The sequence below is a fragment of the Hipposideros armiger genome, unplaced genomic scaffold (assembly GCF_001890085.2).
Source record: "Hipposideros armiger isolate ML-2016 unplaced genomic scaffold, ASM189008v1 scaffold_46, whole genome shotgun sequence".
Taxonomy (NCBI): domain Eukaryota; kingdom Metazoa; phylum Chordata; class Mammalia; order Chiroptera; family Hipposideridae; genus Hipposideros; species Hipposideros armiger.
The window spans coordinates 5,580,485-5,603,594 of NW_017731396.1; the positions used below are offsets into that span (position 1 = coordinate 5,580,485).

The 23,110-nt window shown below is 53.8% G+C and overlaps 1 protein-coding gene across 8 annotated transcripts in view; it reads left to right on the forward strand.

Moving 5' to 3' along the window:
• The window catches only part of RERE (arginine-glutamic acid dipeptide repeats), a 404,790-nt gene extending 381,680 nt beyond the window's left edge, over nucleotides 1-23,110 (forward strand). For 7 of the 8 annotated variants that reach the window (XM_019639722.1, XM_019639724.1, XM_019639723.1 and 4 more), the window contains 11 exons: nucleotides 10,108-10,270; nucleotides 11,149-11,241; nucleotides 11,662-11,861; nucleotides 13,084-13,245; nucleotides 13,671-13,784; nucleotides 14,010-15,319; nucleotides 15,403-15,619; nucleotides 16,337-17,057; nucleotides 18,661-18,807; nucleotides 19,257-19,437; nucleotides 20,504-23,110. In XM_019639722.1, the coding sequence (XP_019495267.1) occupies nucleotides 10,108-10,270; nucleotides 11,149-11,241; nucleotides 11,662-11,861; nucleotides 13,084-13,245; nucleotides 13,671-13,784; nucleotides 14,010-15,319; nucleotides 15,403-15,619; nucleotides 16,337-17,057; nucleotides 18,661-18,807; nucleotides 19,257-19,437; nucleotides 20,504-20,537 (3,342 nt within the window). In that variant the 3' untranslated portion in view covers nucleotides 20,538-23,110. The remainder of the gene's footprint in view (nucleotides 1-10,107; nucleotides 10,271-11,148; nucleotides 11,242-11,661; nucleotides 11,862-13,083; nucleotides 13,246-13,670; nucleotides 13,785-14,009; nucleotides 15,320-15,402; nucleotides 15,620-16,336; nucleotides 17,058-18,660; nucleotides 18,808-19,256; nucleotides 19,438-20,503) is intronic. The other variant, XM_019639725.1, reaches the window with a different exon arrangement.

Consider the following 23,110-nt stretch of genomic DNA (forward strand, 5'->3'; position numbering starts at 1 on the left):
ATCAGTGTAGATTTCATGGCCCAGTAAAATGTGGTTTGTTGGTTTGTAAATACAGCAGCCAAGGGAGGAAGTGGCGGCGTTGGATTTCTAAGTCCACCCTTCCTGCCAGCCTGAGGTGGCCACCTCAGAGCAGCTCCCTCCAGACTCTGGCAAGGGCCCGTGGCTTAAGCTTTCACTGGCCCGTGGGAAATGAAAAATATGAACAATGTAGCCATTTTTCATAACACTAGACATCAAACTAAGGAACTCTTGTAGACAAAAGAGTATCTACTTTTTCTACCTTTTTAGAGATAATTTTTTCTTTTATGAAATAATGATGAGATCAGAAAGCCGTTTATTTTTAATGACCTTACTTGCAAAATAAAAAGTTGACCATCTCGTATCCATTTCTCAAAAGTTTTATCCTTTAGAGTTAATTTCAGGTGATTTTTATTCCCAGGAAATACTCATTTTGTCAAGTATTTACTGAATACTCGGTATATTTGAGACCTCGTCCTGGACCTCTGTAGTAGTCACACAGATGAAGTGGACACAGAGTTGGGGGTCTGACCGGCTCATTCATGACGACAGCCCCAGGCAGAGCCTGTATGTCCAGGAGAGAGGGGGCAGGAATGGAAAGGTAGAGGAATGAAAATGGCGTCCAGGTGACCCCCGTGGCTGGGGAGAGGGGAACAGGAAGGCGTGAAGGAGAGGATGACACCTGTGACGGCCTGAGTGCAGAGGAGGACCTGGAGACAGGGTGGCAGGGGGCTCCCAGGGCCACATCCTACAGGCAGAATGAGCACTGAGGGCCATAAGCCAGAGGCCTGGGGGTGAGGACATGGAGAAAGGCCTCCTGGGGACAAAGGGAAAGGGGCAAAGCAGCTGGGCCTTCGTTCTGTTGGACCTTGAGGAGCCTGCAGTAATTTGGAGAAGCAAGTGACAAGGTCAGAGCTGGGCGTTGGGAAGACTGACTTAGTCTGTGTGGGAGGGACAGGCCAGCCCAGGACCTCAAGTCTGGACATCTCAGTGGAGGCGTGGGACCAGAGGTAGGACCTGCAGGTGGCTGAGGTCAGCAAGGAAAGCACCATAGAGCTTAGGAAATCTCATTACAGTTTTGGTTTAAACACACTGAGTCTTTTCCAGTTCCTTCACAGTGTACATGTGTGGTGGTAATAATTGTTAAAAAAAAAATTGGGGGTAGGGACAGTGCCTGGTTCAGGGACATCTCTGTGAGTGTCTTACTATGGCTGCATCATTACAAGTGAAACCCATTACAAGTGAAACCTCCGCATGCTCCCAGGGTCCTCCCTTTCCTCCCTTTGCCTTTCTTTCCCTGGAAGTGGGTAGGAGGGCTGGCCTCCCCCAGACGCAGCCTGTCTGCCCTTGTTGGGCTTCCTCTGTGTGGCGTGTTGGGTCAGGTGCCCTCCAGCCTCTTGCATGCAGGAGGCCATGACTATGCCTTCCAGCAGGTCATCCTTCTACCACAGGCTCTCCGAGAGCGGAGGGGGGGTTAATGATCAGCAGCAGAGCTGCTGACTGGCGGGGCTCCTTTAGGGACTAGGGGACTCGCCTGGTTATAACAGGAGGAGCCCGGGAGAGCTCTGCTTTAATTACCGTGTCGTTGCTGGAAGGCGCCCGGTTGCCTGCTGGAAAAAGGTGAGTAAAGGTGGCCGCTGCTAACACGGCTGAGGGCGCCGTCCACTGCCTGGCGTCTCACCTCCCGTGTTCTAAGCAGCTGTCAGATCACCCCTCAGTCCTCAGGGAGTGAAAAGAAGGAATGACTTGCATAGGAGACTGTGCCAGGAAATTTTACTGACTGCCCCACTACCCTTGAATTAGTAGTTTTTGCCAAGAAACAATTTCAGCGGTAATTTCCAGGCAGGGTGGTCCTGGGTATCAAAGGGCCAAGCTCTTCCCAGGGACACATCCCGTGCAGGCTTCCTGGGACGGGCTCCCCTAGCAGCCTCGTTTTCTCAGGGCCTGGGTTGGGGAACCAAGTCTGAGAAGCAGCTGTGTGCCATCTTTCCTCCTCTCTCCTGCCCGCCTGGTTTGGGCCTTGCTTCATTGCTTTCTGGAACTTCTCCTGGAAAAACACCTTAAAATTTTTGTTTAGACCTCTCTGTACTACCTAGAACGTACGGGGTGGGTTTCTTCACCTTCTTTAGCTGGACCACTAAAGGAGCCAGATGGTGACTAAAGGACATTCTTCAAAATGAAAGTCTTAGCAGAATGCCTCGGTGCTACCTAATCGTACATCAGCTTGTAGACTTATGGCACTATGCCGCGATCTAGCTGTGCTTTCTCTACATCTCATTTTAGAATGTTTAGTTAGCATCGGAACGGTTAGTGTATGTCTTAAAGAATTGCGAGAATGTCTTCCGAATGCTCACTTCCTAACCCGTGCAGAGGTGCATTTGTCAGCCCTGCCATCTGGGGGTCCTGTCCTATCATATTGCAGTGTGCCCGGCTGACAGTGGTAGGTGGGCTTCAGAAAGGTGTATGTGGTGTCCACACCACTGTCCACGAGCAGCTTCCGGGCTGCCTCCCCTCCCCCACCTTCTCTGCCCCCTCTGTTTTAGTAGTTGGCATTTGGCCCACAGAGGATGCCTTTTGAAACTTTGGTGGCGAAGAAGAAATTAACTGCAGCTTTCCCTCACCAGCAGAGGAGGCATTTGAGAGCAGTCTCTGCTGGGTACCTGCTGAGGCTGGCACCTGGGCATTCCCTACATGCAGGGACCCTGATTGGAGTACTTCTTTCCTGTGTCCCCGGCCCATTCTGTGTGCAAGACGGAGGGCACTGGTTTTCCAGGCCTTCCTTAGCGCAACTGTGAGACCAGTGGTCAGCATTCTTTGTTCCCCTGCTGGTCACAGACCATGTCGTGAGACTGGAAGGTAAAGGAGCACTGCCATGTACGCTGATCGGAAGGGGGAAGGTAGGGCAGGTACAAGGTTTCTTCCAGAAGGCGAGGCCTTCCTTGGCTTTAAGGAGAAGACCTGGTAGCAGATGGCAGCCTGCAGGCCCCCTGGACTCTGTGTGCTGGGGTCCCAGGACTTCATTTCCCCCCATGGGCCCCCGCCTCGGTGTCATTTGGGTGGTTGTGGCAGTAATATGTTATAATCACAAAAACTCAGACTCAGTCTTGGGTGTATCCTTACGCTTGTGATACAGGACCAGAATAGGTGCCCCTTCCTGCCTGCACATCAGCCCCCCAGAGGGCTCCTGTCTGAGGAGTCAGTGCTGGGCTCGGGTGGAAGAGACCCAGGGGCTGGGGAGCCCGCTGCTGCGCTCAGTCCAGGGACAGACGTGCTTACTGAGGGTGGGGCTCTGACACCTGAAATGCTTCTAGTGCCTTTCCTCTTAGCGACCTGTTCCGTGCTCTCATTTCCCCCAAGGTACCTTAGAGAGAAGACATGCAGTGTATCTCTACTTCAAAAAAAGAAATTACCTTTTAATTGGGCAGGACGGGTTACAGGCTCTCCTCCCTTAGCATTGCAATGCCTGAGGGAAATTAAATAGCAGTTGTGTTTGTAGGCAGTGTTTTAGTTTAGCAAATGCCTGCAGGTAAATCAATCTGCTTGTAAGACAGGAAGGAGACCCCGCCAGGCTGCCTCCTGCAGAAGGGCTGTTGACACCACCTGCAGCCTCCTCCCCCAGGCTGCTTGCACATACGCACATGCCAGGGGTGCCCCTGGAATATGTCTGCAGTCTGCTGTTTTCCCAAAGTAAAGCAGAACTAGGCCCAGGCCATCCCAGCAGATCCTACCTGAAATGGGTTTATACCTGAAAAGCCACCTGTAAGAGGTGAGCTGGCAGGACCGAGCAGTAGCCTCAGCCCCTGTTGCTTCAGCCCAGGTTGCCCAGGCAGTGGGGCCATGGAGGGAGCCTGCCCTGACGTTTGCTGTTGCGTGAACTTGATGGACTCGCAGCGTAACAGGGGGAGCGGGCAGACAGCAGTCAAGTGGCTGAGGAGAAGGGAGCCTTGCCCTCTAATGAGTCCAGGTGGCCCGTGATCCAGCTGTCCGCTGGTGCCCAGGGACCTTGTCAGCCTGACTCCTCTGTGGCTCACTGTCTTTCCTCCCAGCCCCACCCCGCCCACAGAAAGCACTGAGCTGAGAACCTTATTACTTCTTTCCGTCTCATTCTTCCATGCATGGCACTGCCCTCCCCTTGTTTTTATTTTGATAGAAAATCTGAGAAACCTAATGGTGCCTCGTTCTCCAACCCTAGCCAGGTGGGAAGAAGCAGCCCTGCTGTGCAGAGAGCCTGGGGGGGGCGGGGGGGCGTACCTAAATCCATGAGCCAATCTCCTGTTGCCAATCGCTTTGTGCATAACATATGACCTGTTAGTAAAATCCAGGGACCCCCACCCCCCACTGAAAGAAAAGGCAGAGAGATGGGGTGGGGAGCGGGGAGAGGAAAAGAAAGAGAACCTGCTAAATATAGACAAGTGGATTTGAGCACTTCTCTTGGCAAGAACTGCAGCCCATAGTGCTGTCGATTGGAGATAGCTTCGCCCCCTTTCCTTTTCTGCCCAGGCACTAAACCAGTTTAGTTTTGCGTGCTGTGTGCAATTATAGCACCGTGATGTGAGGTGTGTTGACTGTGAGGCCTTGTTGTGAGATGAGGTGAGAGCACGGGAACAAAATGGTCATTATAGGCCATTCGTGTCGACAACATTTATACCTCTGTGTTTGCTTGCAGGAGCTAATTTGCAAGGCTGCCTCTGCGGAGCCGCCGTTTGATCAATGGTTGCCTGTGTTAATGTCTCAGTAAGCTATTGATTTCTGCAGCAGCTTTTGTTCCCCGAATTTATGTGCCGCAGGGTCTCTGCAGAACACACTATGCATGTTTGATTAAAGTTCAATTGACTTCATTCCTGCTGAGGCTCGAGCTGCTTCACTCCCTATTTGTAGAACCAAATCTTTCCCTGACATGTTCTTTTGTTTGTGCTCAAGACCTAGCCACCCATGCAGTCACCAATATGCTATTTCTAATCCTCATAGATTTGCTCCATTCCAGTGTTTAATCCCTTCATAGACATTACAGTGGTTGAGAGGCAGCTCCTAAAACCTGGTCTGGATTTTTGTTGGTCAACTTTATTGATGTGTGATTGGTATGCATGCCATATATACCATAAAAATGTGCCCACTTTAAGTGCATAGTTCCATGGGTTTTGACAAATCCATGTAAATACCACAGTTAGTTATAGGATATTCCCATCACCCCAGAAGGTTTCCTTGTGTCTTTTTATAAGCAGTTGTCTCTAGACTCCAGGCAACAACTAATTTCCTTTTTGTGATTATAGGTTTGACTTTTCTAGAATGGAATCATACCATATGTACCTTTTTGTGCCTGGCTGCTTTCATGCAACATGTTTTTCAGATTCATCCATAGTTTTGCCTGCACCAATAATTTGTTCCCTTTTCACTGCCAAGTAGTATTCCAGTGAATGGTTGTATCGAATATGTTTATCCGTTCCTTTGAGGTGCATTCGGATTGTTTCCAGTTTTGGGCTAAAGTTGCTGTGAACCTTTGTGTAAAAAGTCTTTGTATGATCACGGTTTTATTTCTTCAGGGTAAACACCTAGGAATGGAATAATTTCTAGGCCACGCGGCAAATATTTGTTTAGCTTTGTAAGAACTGCCAAACAGCTTTACAAAGTGGTTTGCTTGTTTTACATTTCCAGGGTGTAAGAGTTCTAGTCACTCCTCCATCTTCCTGAATTTTAAAATTTATATTCTTTCATTTCCTTATCAACTAATTTTAGACTTCCAGAGGAGTGTCCTTCTGACTTGGTCATTTCGATCCTTAGCACTCAGATAATGGAATCTCTTCCTGTCCTTATTCCTGTTTAAAAGCTGTTACTTGAACAGTTGACAGAAAGTTGATGTTTATTTCAACATTAGCCTTCTTTTTTGTGTCCTGATTTTCTCACATACCAGAGGAGAACACGGTGCAGGAGTAAAGGTTTAGTGTTGTGAACTTGGGCTTTTCCTGAGCCTTTTTTCTGTCTGGTGTCTGGCATTGGGCCAGTCTCATAGCCTCGCTGAACTCTGGCTTCCTCTGTTTTAATCCGCAAGTTGTGCCATTTCTTAAAACCATTTGAAATTCTTGCAAAACATTCATATCTGAGAAACAGAAATAATCCCTGGTAACCGTATGAGGCAATATTGCATTCCAGACCAATGCTACTCTAATGTAGAAGTGTCAGGGGCTACTTTTTAACAGCCTTCAGTAAGGCTGAGATTTGACAGAGACCCTGGGAGCACCTTCCCACCCGATTTTCCCTCTCATTTTTGTTTCCTTCCATCTCCTATAGCATCACATTTCCCTGTATTCCAGGCCTCTATCATCCGCTGGCCCTAAAACAACTTCCCCTAAAGGAGGAGGTGGGAGGAACCACTTGAGCTTTGTCATTCTTCCTTCCAGCTTTGGGACTGGGCTCTGATTTCCTGCACCAGTTGCCGTTTTCAACTGATGAAGCACACCGCCCTGATACAATATGTGAGGGGTGACAGTGACCTGCCTTGGCTTCTGTTCTGTGTTTTCTCATAGGAAAACCAGAGCCAGGTCAGTTTCATGCCAGTGCATGTCTCTTAACCTCTATGGGTTAATGAGTTTGTTCCCTCCAGCCCGCCAAGTATAGATAAATGACAGTGTAGATACATGACATTCCAAGTCAGGAAGGTAGGAAGTAAAGGCAGGGGCCAGGAGGTTCTCTGATCTTGGCCTTAGGGGCTCAGGATGCTTGGGTCACCGCAAGGACAATTACAGCCTACATTTGTAGAATAACATGGTAGGCAAACAAATCAGAAAGTCAAGGGCAGTACCTCCATTGTCCCTAGTGTTCAGTTACAGTCTCAGGGAACTGAAGAGGGGTCGAGGTGGGCGTGTGGAGGGGACTGTGCTGGCTCCTGGTCTCCTTGGCCTGGGGTCGGGCTTCATCTGTTAAATATTGGCCATCACTAGCATTTTGTTAAGCGGTGCTTGGAAAGACTGAAGCACAGCCACAGCTCCCAGAGGTACATGTTCTGTGCTAGTCAAGCCAATCAGAAGTCCTCTTGAATCACAGCCCTACTTTTAGGATCTAATGACAGCTGTGTCCTCAGAAAATGCATATAGACTCCTGCTCCAAGTAGTGAGTACTCGGCACACGTGCCTTACCTGCTTTGCAGAAGCCATTTCCCACCCAAATCTGCCCACTTCTCGACCAACTTGTCACCGTATGTCAAGGCCATGGCTTCTGGAGTGATTTTAATGAAACCTCATCTGACTGGGTACTCTATCAGGCCTAAAATTTGTTGTGTGGTATCTGCACTTCTTTGTCTATTTCAGTCTCCCCAGCACTAGTATTTCCAGCTAGATCTCAGGTCTCTTTCTTTGGCTCCTCCATTCATGAGGCAGGGAGCCTTCCGTGAGGCAGAGTGGTGCCCTGGCCAAGTAGCTCCCAGCCTGGGATGCCGGTTCCCCCAGGGCAACTTCCCGGGATGTGGTTGTCTGCCAAGTTAATTGACTCTCCGCAATATTTATTGAATTCGAGAAGATCAGTGTGATCTAGGCTCTCTCACTGTTTTAAGTGCTTATTTAAAATGTAAAAATACTTAATCTTAGGATGTTTATTTTAAGAAATCGGTCTTTTCAAATTGACCAGTGGAACAGAATAGAGAGCTCAGAAAGAAACCCACGCCTATATGTTCATTTAATCTACGACAAAGGAGGCAAGAATTTACAGTGGGGTAAAGACGTCTTTTCCAATAAATGGTGCTGGGAAAACTGGGCAGATACATGCAAAAAAATGAAACCAGACCACCTTGTTACTCCATATACAAGAATAAACTCAAAATGGATTAAAGACTTAGAGGTAAGACCCAAAACCATGCAATTCCTAGAAGAAAACATAGGCAGTAAACTCTCAGACATTACCCTTAGTAATATTATTTATGATATATCTCCGTCGAGGGAAGTAAAAGAAAAAATAAATGGGACTACATCAAACCAAAACGTTTTTGGAAACAAAAAGAAAGGAAACCATCAACAAAACAAAAAGACATCCTACTGAATGCGAGAAGATAGTTGTCAGTGGTACATATGATAAGGGGTTAATATCCAAACTTTATAAAGAACTCATACAACTCAACACCAAAAAACCAAACAATCCAATTAAAAAATGGACAGAGGACCAGAACAGACATTTCTCCAAAGAGGACACACAGATGGCCAACAGACATATGAAAAGATGCTCAACATCACTAATCATCAGAGAAATGCAAATAAAAACCACAATGAGATATCATCTCACACTTGTCAGAATGGCTATCATCAATAAATCAACAAATAACAAGAGTTGGCGAGGATGTGGAGAAAAGGGAACCCTCGTGCACTGTAGGTGGAATTGCAAATTGATGCAGCCACTATAGAAAATAGTATGGAGGTTACTCAAAAAAATTAAAAATAGAGCTCTACCTTATAACCCAGCAATTCCACTTCTGGGTATTTATCCAAAGAAATCCAAAACACTAATTTGGAAAGATATATGCGCCCATATGTTTACTGCAGCACTATTCACAATAGCCAAGATATGGAAGCAACCGAAATGCCCATCAATAGATGATTAGATAAAGAGAGGTAGTACATATACACAGTGGAATATTACTCGGCCATAAAAATGAAGGAAATCTTACCATTTGTAACATGGATAGACCTAGAGGGTATTATGCTGCGTGAAATAAGTCAGACTGAGAAAGACAAATACCATATGATCTCACTTATATGTGGAATCTCAAGAACAAAATAAAACACAGAAATGGACTCATAGATACAGAGAACAGACTGATGGTTCCTAAATGGGAGGGGAGGTTCAGGGGCAGGGTGAGAAAGGGGGAGGGATTAAGAAGTACAAATTGGCAGTTACAAAATAGCCATGGGGGTGTAGAGTACAGGGAATATAGTCAATATCGTAATAACTGTGGAATGCCAGGTGGGTACTATAGTAATTGGGGGATCACGTCATAAATCATATAAATGTCTAACCACTATGCCATCTACCTGAAACTAATAAAATATTGAATGTCAATTATAATTGAAAAAGAGTAACAAAAATGTTAAAAGAAAGAAATAAGAAATCTGTCTTTTGTCACCCAGGGTTAGCTGAACATGCCAGTCAACCATTTGTGTGTATGGTGTGCCTGCTGTCCCTGGAGTAGGGGTGCCAGAAGTCCCCTATTTTTAAAGTTATGTTTGGGCTCATGTCCTCTTCCTGTAGTTTCTAAAAAGATTTCTTGGCTCTCTTTCTGCTGGGCCATGAGAAGAGTAGCTCCTTTTGCCGTAAAGACTGACCTGTGACGTGTGGCATTTCGTCTGTGCATGAGCACCACTGTGTGTGTCCCCTCTTAGCCTTTCTTTATCAAGCCCCAGTCGTTGCCTTTAGGACTTTGTACCAGCTTGTCCGGGCCCGGACATGGTTTGGGGTGGAGGCTGTAGAGAGTTTTTCTGGGTTTGAGGTTCCCGTCCTTCCTGACCCCCACCCGGCCCTCACTCCCCAGCACCTCAGTTGTATCTTGGTTGTCTCTGGAGTCGCCTGGCTGGCGAGGCATTTCCTTATCACCTCCCTGGGATTGCACTGGAATGCTGGTGAAAGACACACCCTCTGTGCCTGTGCATGCACACGCACCCTCTGTGCATGTGCGCGCGCACACACATACACATACACCCTGTGCATGCACACGCACCCTCTGTGCATGCGCGCGCGCACACACACACACACACACACTCCCACCCACCCCCACCTAGAGGGCCAGGACTTGCCGTCCACTGCTTATTGATGCACCTTCTGTGCTTAGAACCATGGTGGTATCTGGCATATCTTGGCACCGAACACATACTTGTTAAATGAACGGGTGTTCTTGATGTCTAGAAGTTAGCTGGGCTGGGGCGATAGCCCCTCTTAACCCAGCTTTCAGGAAGCTCAGCAGCTGTGTTTCAGGCAAGCCCCAGGCAACTCCAGGAGCGGAGAGTGCTTTGTCCTGGTCTCTAGCACAGCTGTTACAAACCCAGCGTGCTGGGGGACCTGGAAAAGCCAGCCCCTCTGGGCACTTCCCTTACAGCTGGCCCTTCTTTCTTACAGGGGGAACTGATCACCTTCTATTACTATTGGAAGAAAACCCCTGAAGCCGCCAGCTCCCGGGCCCACCGCAGGCACCGCAGGCAGGCCGTGTTCCGGAGGATCAAGACCCGCACAGCATCTACGCCCGTCAACACGCCTTCCAGACCCCCCTCCAGTGAATTCTGTAAGTGGGGGACTTTCACACTCAGCCCACACTGTCCCAGCTCTGGGTCTGCACTCACAAGGACTCACAAGATGTCCTTGTCACAGTACAGGCAGGAGCTGACGACCCAGGGAACCATGTTCACGCACAAAGCACCGACATGGGGGATTTGGTAGGGTTATACGCTACTCGTACATTGCAGTTTTTCTAATAAACTCAATATCATTTCTGTTTTTTACCAAAATGTAAGTCTCGGCCTTGGCCTGAGCTTCTTTGATAACTTCAGAGGAGGTTTTCCATGCAGTGGCTGACATACTGTTGGCATTTTGATTGCGCTGTGGTAGCAGCAAGATCAGATTAACATTTTTCCCTGCTGCCTCCTGTACCGAGACCCTCCTGTTGGTCCCAGTATGACGTGCAGTCTGACACTGAAGCCCCTAGCTTGTTGATCCCTAATCACTAGCGTGCAGCAGCAGTGCCTTCTGGCTCTGTCCTGGCCCAGGGCGGGACCTCCAGGGGCCACTTCAGTTGCACATGCAAACAGAAAGTAATCTAGTAATCTGGTGGGGGCGGCACTTGACGGAGAGGCACCTCCTTCAGGAGGGCCTCGTGGATGCTGCTTCACCCTGTTCAGTCTCACCAGTTGCGGCTGTGCCTGCCCCCCAGGATCCTGGTGTGACATCAGCCCCCAAGTCTGGCAGGGCACGCCCTTGGTACCGCCTCTCACACATAAGTTCTTCCTCCTGGTGATTGGCCCTGAGGAAGTCAGTCGCAGCTCAGCCCCCTGGCCACTCTGACTGGTGTCTCTGAGCCTGAGGCAGCCAGAAGTCACAAGTGGTCCCGGTCTTTGCCGAGCGTGACAGTCTCCCTCTACCCCCATTGTGTGCTCACCATGCCAGTGGACCTGAGCTCCGCCAGCGAGGATGACTTTGACAGTGAGGACAGCGAGCAGGAGCTGAAGGGATACGCCTGCCGCCACTGCTTCACCACCAGTAAGTGGGGCACATTCCTGGAGCGGGGGCCTCCGGGCACTGATGGGTTTAGCATTTGTGTTGTGCTTCAGGTTACTTGAGAAAGTTGAAGCTTAATTTTATTTCATTGCCCTGTTTAGCAGTCAGCACAGAGTGCTGACCAGTGGGTGGGACAGACTCACTCAAGGTTGGGCTGGGGGCACCTGTGTTTCCAGAGAGCCTGCTGCCATCGCCTCCTGGGTACCCCAAGATGAGGTGGGGGCATAAATAGTCCTGAAACCCTCCCTTGCCCTGGGAGAGAGCAGGCAGCACCAAGACCTGAGCCATCTGTCCGAGCCCACAGCTCATGGCTCTTGCGGCACAGGGTTGGTTGAGCCCACAGAAGGGCCCCCTGTGCTCTGAGGGTGCCACCCCACCCCACCCCGCCCTCGCCTCACACAGCCTCCAAAGACTGGCACCACGGGGGCCGGGAGAGCATCCTTCTCTGCACCGACTGCCGGATCCACTTCAAGAAGTACGGCGAGCTGCCCCCCATCGAGAAGCCCGTGGACCCCCCACCCTTCATGTTCAAACCTGTCAAAGAGGAGGAGGATGGGCTCAGTGGGAAGCATAGCATGAGGACACGGCGGACTCGAGGCTCGGTGAGTCCCCAGGCCAGTCCCCCAAGCCTCAGGCACCCCTGAGCACATCTCCAGGCTGGTAGGATGCTGGGGGGCTGTGCCCACCAGGAGGAGGGCGAGAAGCGTTTCATTTTAGGTAGAGAGACAGACCCCTGGAGGTGAAATGGTTTGCCCACAGGCACTGGCTTTGCCCGCGGGACTGGGAAGAGGGTTCTCTGCCCCGTTCTCTCCTCCCTCTTCCTTGGGGAGTCGGGGTGTGAAGGCCTCAGTTTCTGCCTCTGTGCAGGCTCTCCATGTCCCTCAGACCTTCCCCTGGCTCATGGGCCAATAACCTCTAGTGTGGCATATCTCTGCTAATTGAAACTTGCAGGCTGTTTTTTTTAATATTTGATCCCGGTTTTAGGAACTTGGAGGCACAATATTTTATTCACTGTGCAGTCTCTCCGTAAACAGACTTTGTTTCCAGGTTGGAAATGTGGCAGGGACATCAGGGGTGAGGGTTTCCCCAACCATGGACCAGGGTCTTTTCCTGTAGCGCTGGCCTCTCCATGGCCTGTTTAGGCCGTTGGGTGACACCATCTGCCTTCCTCTGACCCTAGCACCCTGACCACCCGGCCACTGCTCACTCAGAGAGGCACAGGGGGGGCCCACGTGAATCATTGTACCCCCATCTCTTCCGAGCCCCCAGCGTGCTGCAGAAACATGATGAAGTGCTTGGTGGTTTCGGGAGCTGAATTACATTATTTGGGTCATGTCTTTGGGTCACTCCCCATTCTGTCACATGAATCAGCGTTTGTTTTGTTTTGGTGGGGTTGGGAGAGCGGGCATTTACATGGAATAAACAGAAAGGGTGAGGTGACTTAAAGCTGACTTTGTCTGTAATTGTCATTCTGGAGAACGTGACAGAGTGGCCTTCCCTCACTGACTCCTGCCCCTCGGAAAGCCTTGCTCGTTCCTAGCACACATCATTGGGCATAGTCCCTGGAGACAAGTGCTTTGGGGTTACATGAGACCCGCTAGCTCTTCTCCTTATGAACCCACCATTTACCCCTCCTCCCTTTGTTCCATATTGACCCCGTGCCGTAAAGGGCAGCCAGGGGTGCCTTTTGTTTGCCAGGGGCTGGGATTTGCGGCGAAGCTCACAGTGGGGTCTGCCCTTGACGCTCCTGCGTGTGGGCTGGGCTCAAGTGGCCCATGTGGGGACCGGGGTCCAGTCTCACCGGCCTGCGGTTTGGGCCAGCAGATGTCTACACTGCGCAGTGGTCGGAAGAAGCAGCCAGCCAGCCCTGATGGTCGCGCCTCACCCACCAATGAAGACATCCGCTCCAGCGGCCGTAACTCGCCCAGCGCTGCCAGCACCTCCAGCAATGACAGTAAAGCAGAGACAGTGAAGAAGTCGGCCAAGGTGAGGGGCTGGGACTGGTACAGGGGCTGCTGGACTTGGTGTCCAGCTCCCTCAGACATGGGGCCACAGGTCCTTGGTGGAGCCTTCCTGACCAACGGCTGCAGACCGGGGCCTGGAGAAAGGGATTCCAGCTTAGCCCTGACCACTGAATTTGGGGGGCTTCCAAGGACTCAGAGGCAGAGAGTAGGCGGTGATTTGAGAGGCTCTCTCCCCACAAGGCAAGTTACTCCCATCCCCAGATACGTGTTCCTTCTGGCTCTGGCTGGCCCCTTCCAGAGCTTTCTGGCTTCTGGAGCTAGAGCTCAGAATGCGGGAGCAGGGTGACTTCACGGCTGAGCTCAGGAGTCGGCCCCCAGTCGTCATGCCCCCGAGGCTGGTGGGAATGCCTTCCTGGCCTGACCCCCTCGTGCCCTTTCCCACCTCAGAAGGTGAAGGAGGAAGCCTCATCGCCCCTGAAGAACACCAAGCGCCAGCGGGAGAAGGTGGCCTCCGATACAGACGAGGCCGACAGGACCAGCTCCAAAAAGACAAAAACCCAGGTGAGGTTTGCCGCCGTGCCTTGTCGACTGCAGCTGGCAGCCGATCCTCCCTGGGGGTGGCAGTGCCCGCTTTCCCAGGGAGGAGGCGAGAGTGGCTCCTGAGACTGGCCGGGTCAGGGCAGGACCCCTGGTCCTTGGGGCCAAGCGTGCTGCCTCCTCAGCACGTGCCAGGCCAGAGAGAGCCCTGCCCCCCTAGAGCTTCCGCCTTCCCTTCTCTGGCCCCAGGAGATCAGTCGGCCCAACTCGCCATCCGAAGGCGAGGGCGAGAGTTCCGACAGCCGCAGTGTCAACGATGAGGGCAGCAGTGACCCCAAAGACATCGACCAGGACAATCGCAGCACGTCCCCCAGCATCCCCAGCCCCCAGGACAACGAGAGTGACTCGGATTCCTCTGCCCAGCAGCAGATGCTCCAGGCCCAGCCCCCAGCCTTGCAGGCTTCCAGCGGGGCCACTCCAGCTCCCTCGGCCCCACCGGGAACCCCCCAGCTTCCCACACCAGGGCCCACCCCCTCGGCCACTGCAGGCCCTCCGCAGGGCTCCCCATCAGCCTCCCAGCCCCCCGGCCAGGCTCCATCGGCTCCTCCTCATGCCCATATCCAGCAGGCACCCGCCCTGCACCCACAGCGGCTGCCCTCCCCACATCCCCCGCTGCAGCCTCTGACCGGGCCGGCTGGTCAGACCTCCGCCCCGCCTCATTCCCAGCCCCCGCTGCACAGCCAGGGCCCACCCGGCCCTCACAGCCTGCAGGCTGGGTCTCTGCTGCAGCACCCAGGCCCCCCTCAGCCCTTCGGCCTCCCTCCCCAGGCCTCCCAGGCCACCGCTCACCCTCATACCTCTCTGCAGCCCCCAGCCTCTCAGTCAGCACTGCAGCCCCAGCAGCCCCCTCGAGAGCAGCCCCTGCCACCTGCACCCTTGGCCATGCCACACATCAAGCCCCCACCCACTACGCCCATCCCCCAGCTGCCAGCGCCACAGGCCCACAAGCACCCACCTCACCTCTCAGGGCCCTCGCCCTTCTCTATGAACGCCAACCTCCCACCCCCTCCAGCCCTGAAGCCCCTGAGTTCCCTGTCCACACACCACCCCCCTTCAGCCCACCCTCCACCCCTGCAGCTCATGCCTCAGAGCCAGCCACTGCCCTCCTCCCCTGCCCAGCCCCCTGTGCTGACCCAGAGCCTTGCCCCTGGCGCTGCCTCCCACCCCCCCACAGGACTCCACCAGGTGCCCCCTCAGCCTCCATTTGCCCAGCACCCCTTTGTCCCTGGAGGCCCTCCTCCCATCACCCCTCCAACCTGCCCCTCCACCTCCACCCCACCTGCGGGGCCCGGCCCATCGGCCCAGCCACCCTGCTCTGCTGCTGTTTCTTTGGGAGGCAGCGCACCTGGGGGGTCAGCCTGCCCGCTCCCCACCGTCCAGATCAAGGAAGAGGCTCTGGACGATGCTGAGGAGCCGGAGAGCCCCCCACCCCCGCCTCGGAGCCCGTCCCCCGAGCCCACTGTGGTGGACACCCCCAGCCACGCCAGCCAGTCAGCCAGGTGCTGGTCACGGGGACCTGGGGGGGCTCGGGGCAGGCCTCGGCCTCGGCAGGGGCCCCAGCGAGAGATGTGGCCTCTTGCAGGTTCTACAAACACCTGGATCGGGGCTATAACTCGTGTGCGCGGACAGACCTGTACTTCATGCCTCTGGCGGGGTCCAAGCTGGCCAAGAAGAGGGAGGAAGCCATCGAGAAGGCCAAGCGGGAGGCCGAGCAGAAAGCGCGCGAGGAGCGGGAGCGGGAGAAGGAGAAGGAGAAGGAGCGCGAGCGCGAGCGGGAGCGGGAGGCGGAGCGAGCGGCCGTGAGTGTCGGCGGGCCAGGCGCCCGCGTGTGCGGGAGGGTTGCTGGCCACGCCAGGCGGGGACCCTGGGGCCGCCCTTTGTGTGACAGTTGTCACACAGCTCGTCTCCACAGCAGCTGGAGGGTCAGGTTCGGATTGAACCCCATCCCCAGGCTTCTCTGAGGGTGCCGTTCATCCCCGAGCAACTGGTGTGACCCTGGCGCCCCCCAGAGCCAGCCCTGGGCCTCCCCCTCCCCAGACACTCGCCATGCGACCCCTCCCTTGGCAGGTCCAGGTTCATCCACAGCAGGCCTGTATGCTTGTGTTTCACTTATTGGAAGGAACTGAAGAGAAACTAATGGGGAGACGAGCCAGGCACTGGGGCATTACCCAGCCACATTGGATCCCTCTGGCCGCCCCACCCTGGGGCGCTCCTATGTGCTGGGCCACCCGCCACCTGCCTCTGCGATGGGGAGGCCCTCCCCCACCCCACCACCAAAACACTCTCTCCCATGCAGCTCTTTGTCTCACAGATACACGAACCCATCTAGGGCACCAAGGAGACTGTCGCGGCACGGTCTGGACCATGTCCTTGCCCCAGGCCGTGGCTGGGAGATGGGGCTCGGTGCTGGGCTGGAGGGACCAAGTTGGCAGGGTGGCAGCAGGGCAGGGCTCACCTTCCTTCTCAGACCCCTGGGCAGCTGGCATCCACCCCTCACGCCCCCTTTTCTTCAGCAGAAGGCGTCCAGTTCAGCACATGAAGGCCGCCTCAGCGACCCCCAGCTCGGTGGTCCCGGCCACATGCGGCCATCCTTTGAGCCACCACCGACCACCATCGCTGCTGTGCCCCCGTACATCGGGCCCGACACGCCTGCTCTCCGGACTCTGAGCGAGTACGCGCGGCCTCACGTCATGTCGCCCACCAACCGCAACCACCCCTTCTACATGCCCCTCAACCCCACTGACCCGCTGCTGGCCTACCACATGCCCGGCCTCTACAACGTCGACCCCACCATCCGGGAGCGGGAGCTCCGCGAGCGAGAGATCCGCGAGCGAGAGATCCGCGAGCGTGAGTTGCGGGAAAGGATGAAGCCGGGCTTCGAGGTGAAGCCCCCGGAGCTGGACCCCCTGCACCCAGCCACCAACCCCATGGAGCACTTCGCCCGGCACAGCGCCCTCACCATTCCCCCCACTGCAGGCCCCCACCCTTTCGCTTCTTTCCACCCGGGCCTGAACCCCTTGGAGAGGGAGAGACTGGCCCTGGCGGGCCCCCAGCTGCGGCCTGAGATGAGCTACCCTGATAGACTGGCGGCTGAGCGGATCCACGCCGAGCGCATGGCCTCACTGACCAGCGACCCTCTGGCCCGACTGCAGATGTTCAACGTGACCCCACACCATCATCAGCACTCACACATCCACTCACACCTCCACCTCCACCAGCAGGACCCCCTCCACCAAGGTGAGTGCCCAGGCGGGAGCCCTGGAGTGGAGGGGGTACGGGCTGAGACGGAGATGGCTCTTTTCTAATCCAGCTCTAGTTCCTGGCAGAGCTTAGGACATTCAGCACCACTGAGGAACCGCGTTGCCACTTGACACATGGACAGCTGTTGCCTCTGCTCAGCCCCTCAGCTCTCCAGAGCTGCAGTCAAGCACGGGATCTTGGCCTTGTGCCTGGGGTGGGCCAGGGTGGGAGGGCAGCGGCCTGTGCTCCCTGGGGCAGGTTTAGGCCAGGAGGCAGGACCAAGGGCCTTGGGGCCTTCAGAGCCGGTGGAGGCACGTAGGACACCCTGGGCGGCTGTAGGTTGTCACTGAGCAGGAACTTCAAGGAGCAAGCTTCCTGCCCCCTTGGGGAATGAGGCTTTGGCTTCTGCTGGCTGGCCTGAGGGGGAGTCGGGCACAGCTGGAGCCCCACTCCCTCCAAAGCTCTGCAGACCAGGTAGGTAAGTGGGAGGAGGGTCTGGCCCCGCTCTCCACCCGGGGACTTCCTCGTGCTCAGGCCTCCATGCTGGCAGAGCAGGGCCCAGAGGAAGGGAGGGCAGCAGCTGGCTTTCCACCTGTGTCCCCAGCCCTGATACAGGGAGCCTGGACTCTTTCCTGGCAGATGGTCCCAGGGAAGCCAAGGAGCTGTCACGCCTGAAAGTCTTGTGCCACCTGGTGTGGGCCTTTTAAGCCCCGGTGTAACCAGATGTGCCTTAGTGTGCTATAAGAGGACAGCCATTCATTCATACAACATTCATTCATTTGACAAGAGTTTACTGAGCACTTGTGATGTGCGATGTGCCAGGCGCAGCTGCAGGTGCTGGCAACACCCTGTCCACGTTTACCTTCCATACCTGGGAGTCAGGCAGTAAACGGGGCCGGGGCGATGCTGCTGTCCTCAAGAGGCTGAGGGAAAGCCTCTCAGGACGGTGACTTGTAAGCAGACTGAGGGGGTGAAAGGGCGGCTCGTTGCAGGCCTGAGGACTGCATCTCCGGGCAGAGGGCCTGAGTGAGCGTGCTTCCTCACGGGAGCCAGCAGAGGGCACGCCTGAGGGAGAGCTGAGAGGTCTGCTGATGGTGCGGCCAGGCCTCCTCCCTGCCAACAGCCCGTGCCTGGCCTCGGGTTCTGCGTGTGAAGCGCCAGGGAGGCAGCCCCGGGAGGGGCGCTAATCCAACCGCCGGCCTGAGCGAGGAACACTGGCTGGGGCAGGACTGGAGCGCCCGTGGGGCTTCTGTGGACCTAACAGGCGCAGGGCAGGCCTGGGGCAGTCAGTTAGGGGGACTCTGCTGACCCAGGGCCCCCAGCAGAGTGGGGTGCGGGAGACTGCCTGTTGGGGGTGCCCAGCGGTGGGAGGAGGAAATAAGTCAGCCCTTCACTCCTTTTTTATCTTCTGGAGCTCCACTGCAGGTGTGTGGAAAAGGGGTGGGGGAGTAGTGACTTAGGATCAAGGTTATTGGTGGCCCTGGTGACCATGGCCAGCTGTGGGGAGGAGGGGAATCACCAGCAGTTCCAGCCAAGAAGGGCAAACATTGGGAGCCCCAGAGCCTTCACCACCTGCACCCGGATCTCTGCCCCTTTCTAGGTTCAGCAGGCCCGGTTCACCCGCTGGTTGACCCTCTGACCGCTGGCCCTCACCTGGCTCGTTTTCCCTATCCCCCTGGCACTCTCCCCAACCCTCTGCTTGGACAGCCCCCCCACGAACACGAGATGCTTCGTCACCCAGTTTTTGGTAAGAATGCACCTGGGATGGGAGGGGTCCATTGTGAGCTGGGTTAGTGGCCTGGTCTGATGTCACGCTCATTCATTCATATTCGACAAATACCTCCTGTGCATCGGAAATCCCCTTGAGACTAAGACCGAAAACCACTGCCTTCGGAGCTGGGGGTGGAGGGGTAGCTCCAAATTCAAATTGTGGGCTTAGGAGAGTAAGCCTCTCTAAAGAAGAAACAGGCCTAAAGCCTGAGGAGGAGGAGGGGGGAGTTCCGCCCCCCCAACAGGGGAAAGAGGGGCACTACTTAGGGCATCTGTCTCTCCTGGGTGACGCTGCCCAGAAGGTCCTCTGAGTAAGTAGCCTCTTGCCCTCCCCTGGGAGGTTCTCTCCTGACCTCCCTGCAGGCCTGGGCCTTGTCCTGGCCACCCCCCTGGCCTTTCTGTAGGAGACTGCTTTGTGTTTGGCAGGCACCCCCTACCCACGAGATCTGCCTGGGGCCATCCCACCCCCCATGTCAGCGGCCCACCAGCTGCAGGCCATGCACGCCCAGTCGGCCGAGCTGCAGAGACTGGCCATGGAGCAGCAGTGGCTGCATGGACACCCCCACATGCATGGGGGCCACCTACCAAGTCAGGAAGATTATTACAGGTGAGACGGGAGGTGCATGCTGGCTGAGCACAGCCTCCCGCCTACTCCACCTGTGGGCCGCTGACCCCTCCAGACTGCGCCCACAGCGCGTGCCCACACACACACGCACACGCACACACACCATACACACACACGTGCACACCCACACCCCCATACACACACGTGCACGCACACACCACATACACACGTACACGCACACACCACACCACACCACACACCCACACACACACACGTGCACACACCACACACCCACACACACGTGCACACCCCCACACACCACACCACACACACACACACACGTGCACACCCACACCCCCATACACACACGTGCACGCACACACCACATACACATGTGCACACACCACACATACACACCACACACACACGTGCACACCCACACCCCCATACACACACGTGCACGCACACACCACATACACATGTGCACACACCACACATACACACCACACACACACGTGCACACCCACACCCCCATACACACACGTGCACGCACACACCACATACACACGTACACGCACACACCACACCACACCACACACACACACCCTGCACACACCACACACACACACCACACACACACACGTGCACACACACACCCCCACACACACATGTGCACACACACACCACACCACATACACACGTGCACACACCACACCACACACACACCACACCACACATACACACCACACACCCACACACACGTGCACCCCCACACACCCCCACACCCACACACACCACACCACACATACACACCACACACCCACACCCACACATGTGTGCACACCCCCATCCACACATACCACACCACACACATCCCCCCTGCACACACCACGCACACACCGCACCACACACACACACACTCCGCTTTGCTCCATCAGGCCCTGCCTGTGGTCTGAGTGGGGCCCTGCTCTAGGAGCTGTCTTGGTAGGAGGGAGGTGAGGGCAGGGTCAGCTGTGTGGGAAGCTGCCTGGGACATTGGACCTGAGCTGATGCCGTCCACCTGCCCAGGCCTGATGCTAACTCTCCTTCCCTTTATTTCTCTTTCCAGTCGACTGAAGAAAGAAGGTGACAAGCAGTTATAAGTTATTTATTTGTTAATGCTGGCTGTGGAAACCCCAATTCTTGGGGGGAGAAACAGGACTTTTTACATACAATAGGAGCTGCAAAAGCAAAAAGAATATCTTCTAAAGATTTCTTTATATATTTAAAAACCCACAACTAAAAATGTATCAGCATAATAGTGTTTGTTTGTAGAGAGGATTCCTTGAGACTGGTTTGGGTCTCCGTGCATGACAGTCCCCCAGAAACTTAGCGAGCCCTGGACTGGACTGAACATTCAGAAAACTTCCTGGCAATCTTGGGGTGCGGTTTTTGTTTTCTTTTTCTTCCTTGACTTCTCAGTAGGTGCTAGAATCCAGCTCACACCCTTCACTGTGCGTGCAGACACACTCAGCCACGTGTGTTTCAGAACCCACAAGGTTTGCAGATAGGCGGCATCTGAGTTTGGAATCCAAGAGCTATAATTTTTAAAAAATCTTTTATTTTAATACATTGTAGGAAATCTTCATAATTTGAGAAAGTTCTGCAGCATGGCTTTTTATGTCTGTAAATAATTTTAGAACAGCCCTTTTTTCCTTCCACAAACGACTATTCTGATCTATTTTTTTCCAGCCATGTCACTAATTGTGAATTCCTACCAGCTATTGACAGAATACAGAGTTGATTTTTTAATAAAAGTTATATATAATTATCCCTTTAATGAAAGGGAACAGATGGGCGTTACTAATTACAAACAGGCAAAGGCTTGGGACGAGGTTTGGTCACAGCGGTGACCATCCAGGGGTTTGCAGGGACAGTGTTCCAAACTGTTTCTTTGTTTTGCTGCTTTGATTTTTCACTTCTGCCTGTTCCTAGCTTGAGCTTTGCCAGCGGTGCAGACATCTGTTAGGGCGAACGAACCTCTGTCAGTTTGCACCAGGACTTAACGGTCCACCGTCGTTCCATCTCCGCGGGATAGAAAGCACATGTTTCCGTGTGTCTGATTGTAGGTTTCCTTATAGATTTCTATGCACACACATTTGATTGTTTTGGATGAACTGCCTTTCTTAATACTCAAAACATTCTAGAAAATTCAAGAAAATGATTCCCTACAAATAACAGCATGTACGCTTGCCAAAGGAATCTGTTAGAAATCTGCTTCCGTGGGAGTCGCCACTGGGCCCTCTGGTGGGGAGGCCTGGCCATCCTTGTGACAGCCTGGGGCTGCTTTCCCGTGGGGGAGACCCCAGGGTCAGCTAGGTAGTGGGCGGTGGCCTGTGTGTCTACCCCAGGAGCGTGGTGACTCACGTCGGGCTGAAACCATCCTGAAGTAGGAACAGCAGTCGCAGCCACAAACATGGAGTGGGAGGGCACGCTTCTCCTGGGAGGTGCCATCCTGGGGGGCTCGGGGTCTGCACCCGTCCATCAGGCTTTCTGCCAGGATGTGACCTTTTCCAGCCTCTTCTCAGACTCTTGAGGGCTGTTAATGCCATTGGATGTGGTGGCTACACCCAAGACTTGTCAGACGACAGGAGATCTTTCTGTGGGTCAGTGGATGGGAAGTGTGTCCAGGCCCTGAGCCACGTAGGGTAGGAGGAGAGGCTAACGCTTTGACCCAGAAACCACAGGTGTTAGCTCAGATTCAGTTTCCGGTTCCAACCTGATCAGGGCGTTTCCGTTTCTGTTAAAACCACGTTCAGTTTCAGTTGGGACAGGTAGAGGATTGTTTTGTCTGTTGAAAATGTTTGTAGTTTTTTTTTCTTTTGTTTTCTTTCATTCCATTTCTGCCTTAAATTTAGCTCCTTTTAGGGGAGACAAGCTCAAGTGAACCCTTTGTCATCATGCTGGCTGCATTGGCAGGGGCATTTGTCTCCTCTGGGGGCAGTGATGTGCGGATGGGGGCTGCACTCCTGTGGGGCACTCTGCGCTTCTGCCTAGGCATCTGCACGCCTGACTGGACGGGCCGGCACAGGTGCAGCTCCCGCTGCTCACACCGACGCCCCCACCTCCTCTCCCACCTTTTGTTTTCCTTCTGGTAGAGCACAGTGCCTACCTTTCAGTTAAACCTTCTTTATCTCCTCTCTATCATCCATTTTTCCAAAGAAGAGAGAGAGTGAAGTACTTTGAGGTCTGTATTAAAAATTGTCTGAAGGTGTTTTCCTGTTAGGCTTTGGTTTCCCCCCACGTGCCAAGGTGAAGCACTGAGTCTTCATTTCAAAGCCCGCAACCTGAAGGCCCCACCTGGTCAGCGCTAGCGTGGGAGGCCCGGACCTTCCCAGCGTCTCCGAAGCCCGCCCCTTGGTTTCCTTCTGGATTTTCCCTCCTTTCGTTGCAAGTTTGGTTTTGCTTTTCCGTGTTTCGTACGTGTCTTGTTCCGTGTCGTCCAGGTTGAGCGTCACGTCTCCCTTGGCAGAAGCAGAGCAGAGTGTTCATTCTGATTTGCTCCATTTATATATATCTTGAAGCTAAATGTATATATGAGTAGTTTGCCATGAGATAACACAGTGTGAACAGAGTAGACCCAGAAATCGTGACTTCTGTGTTCTCTCCATTTGAGTATTTTGTAATTTTTTGGAAATATTTGTGGACATAAATAAAACCAAGCTACACTACAACA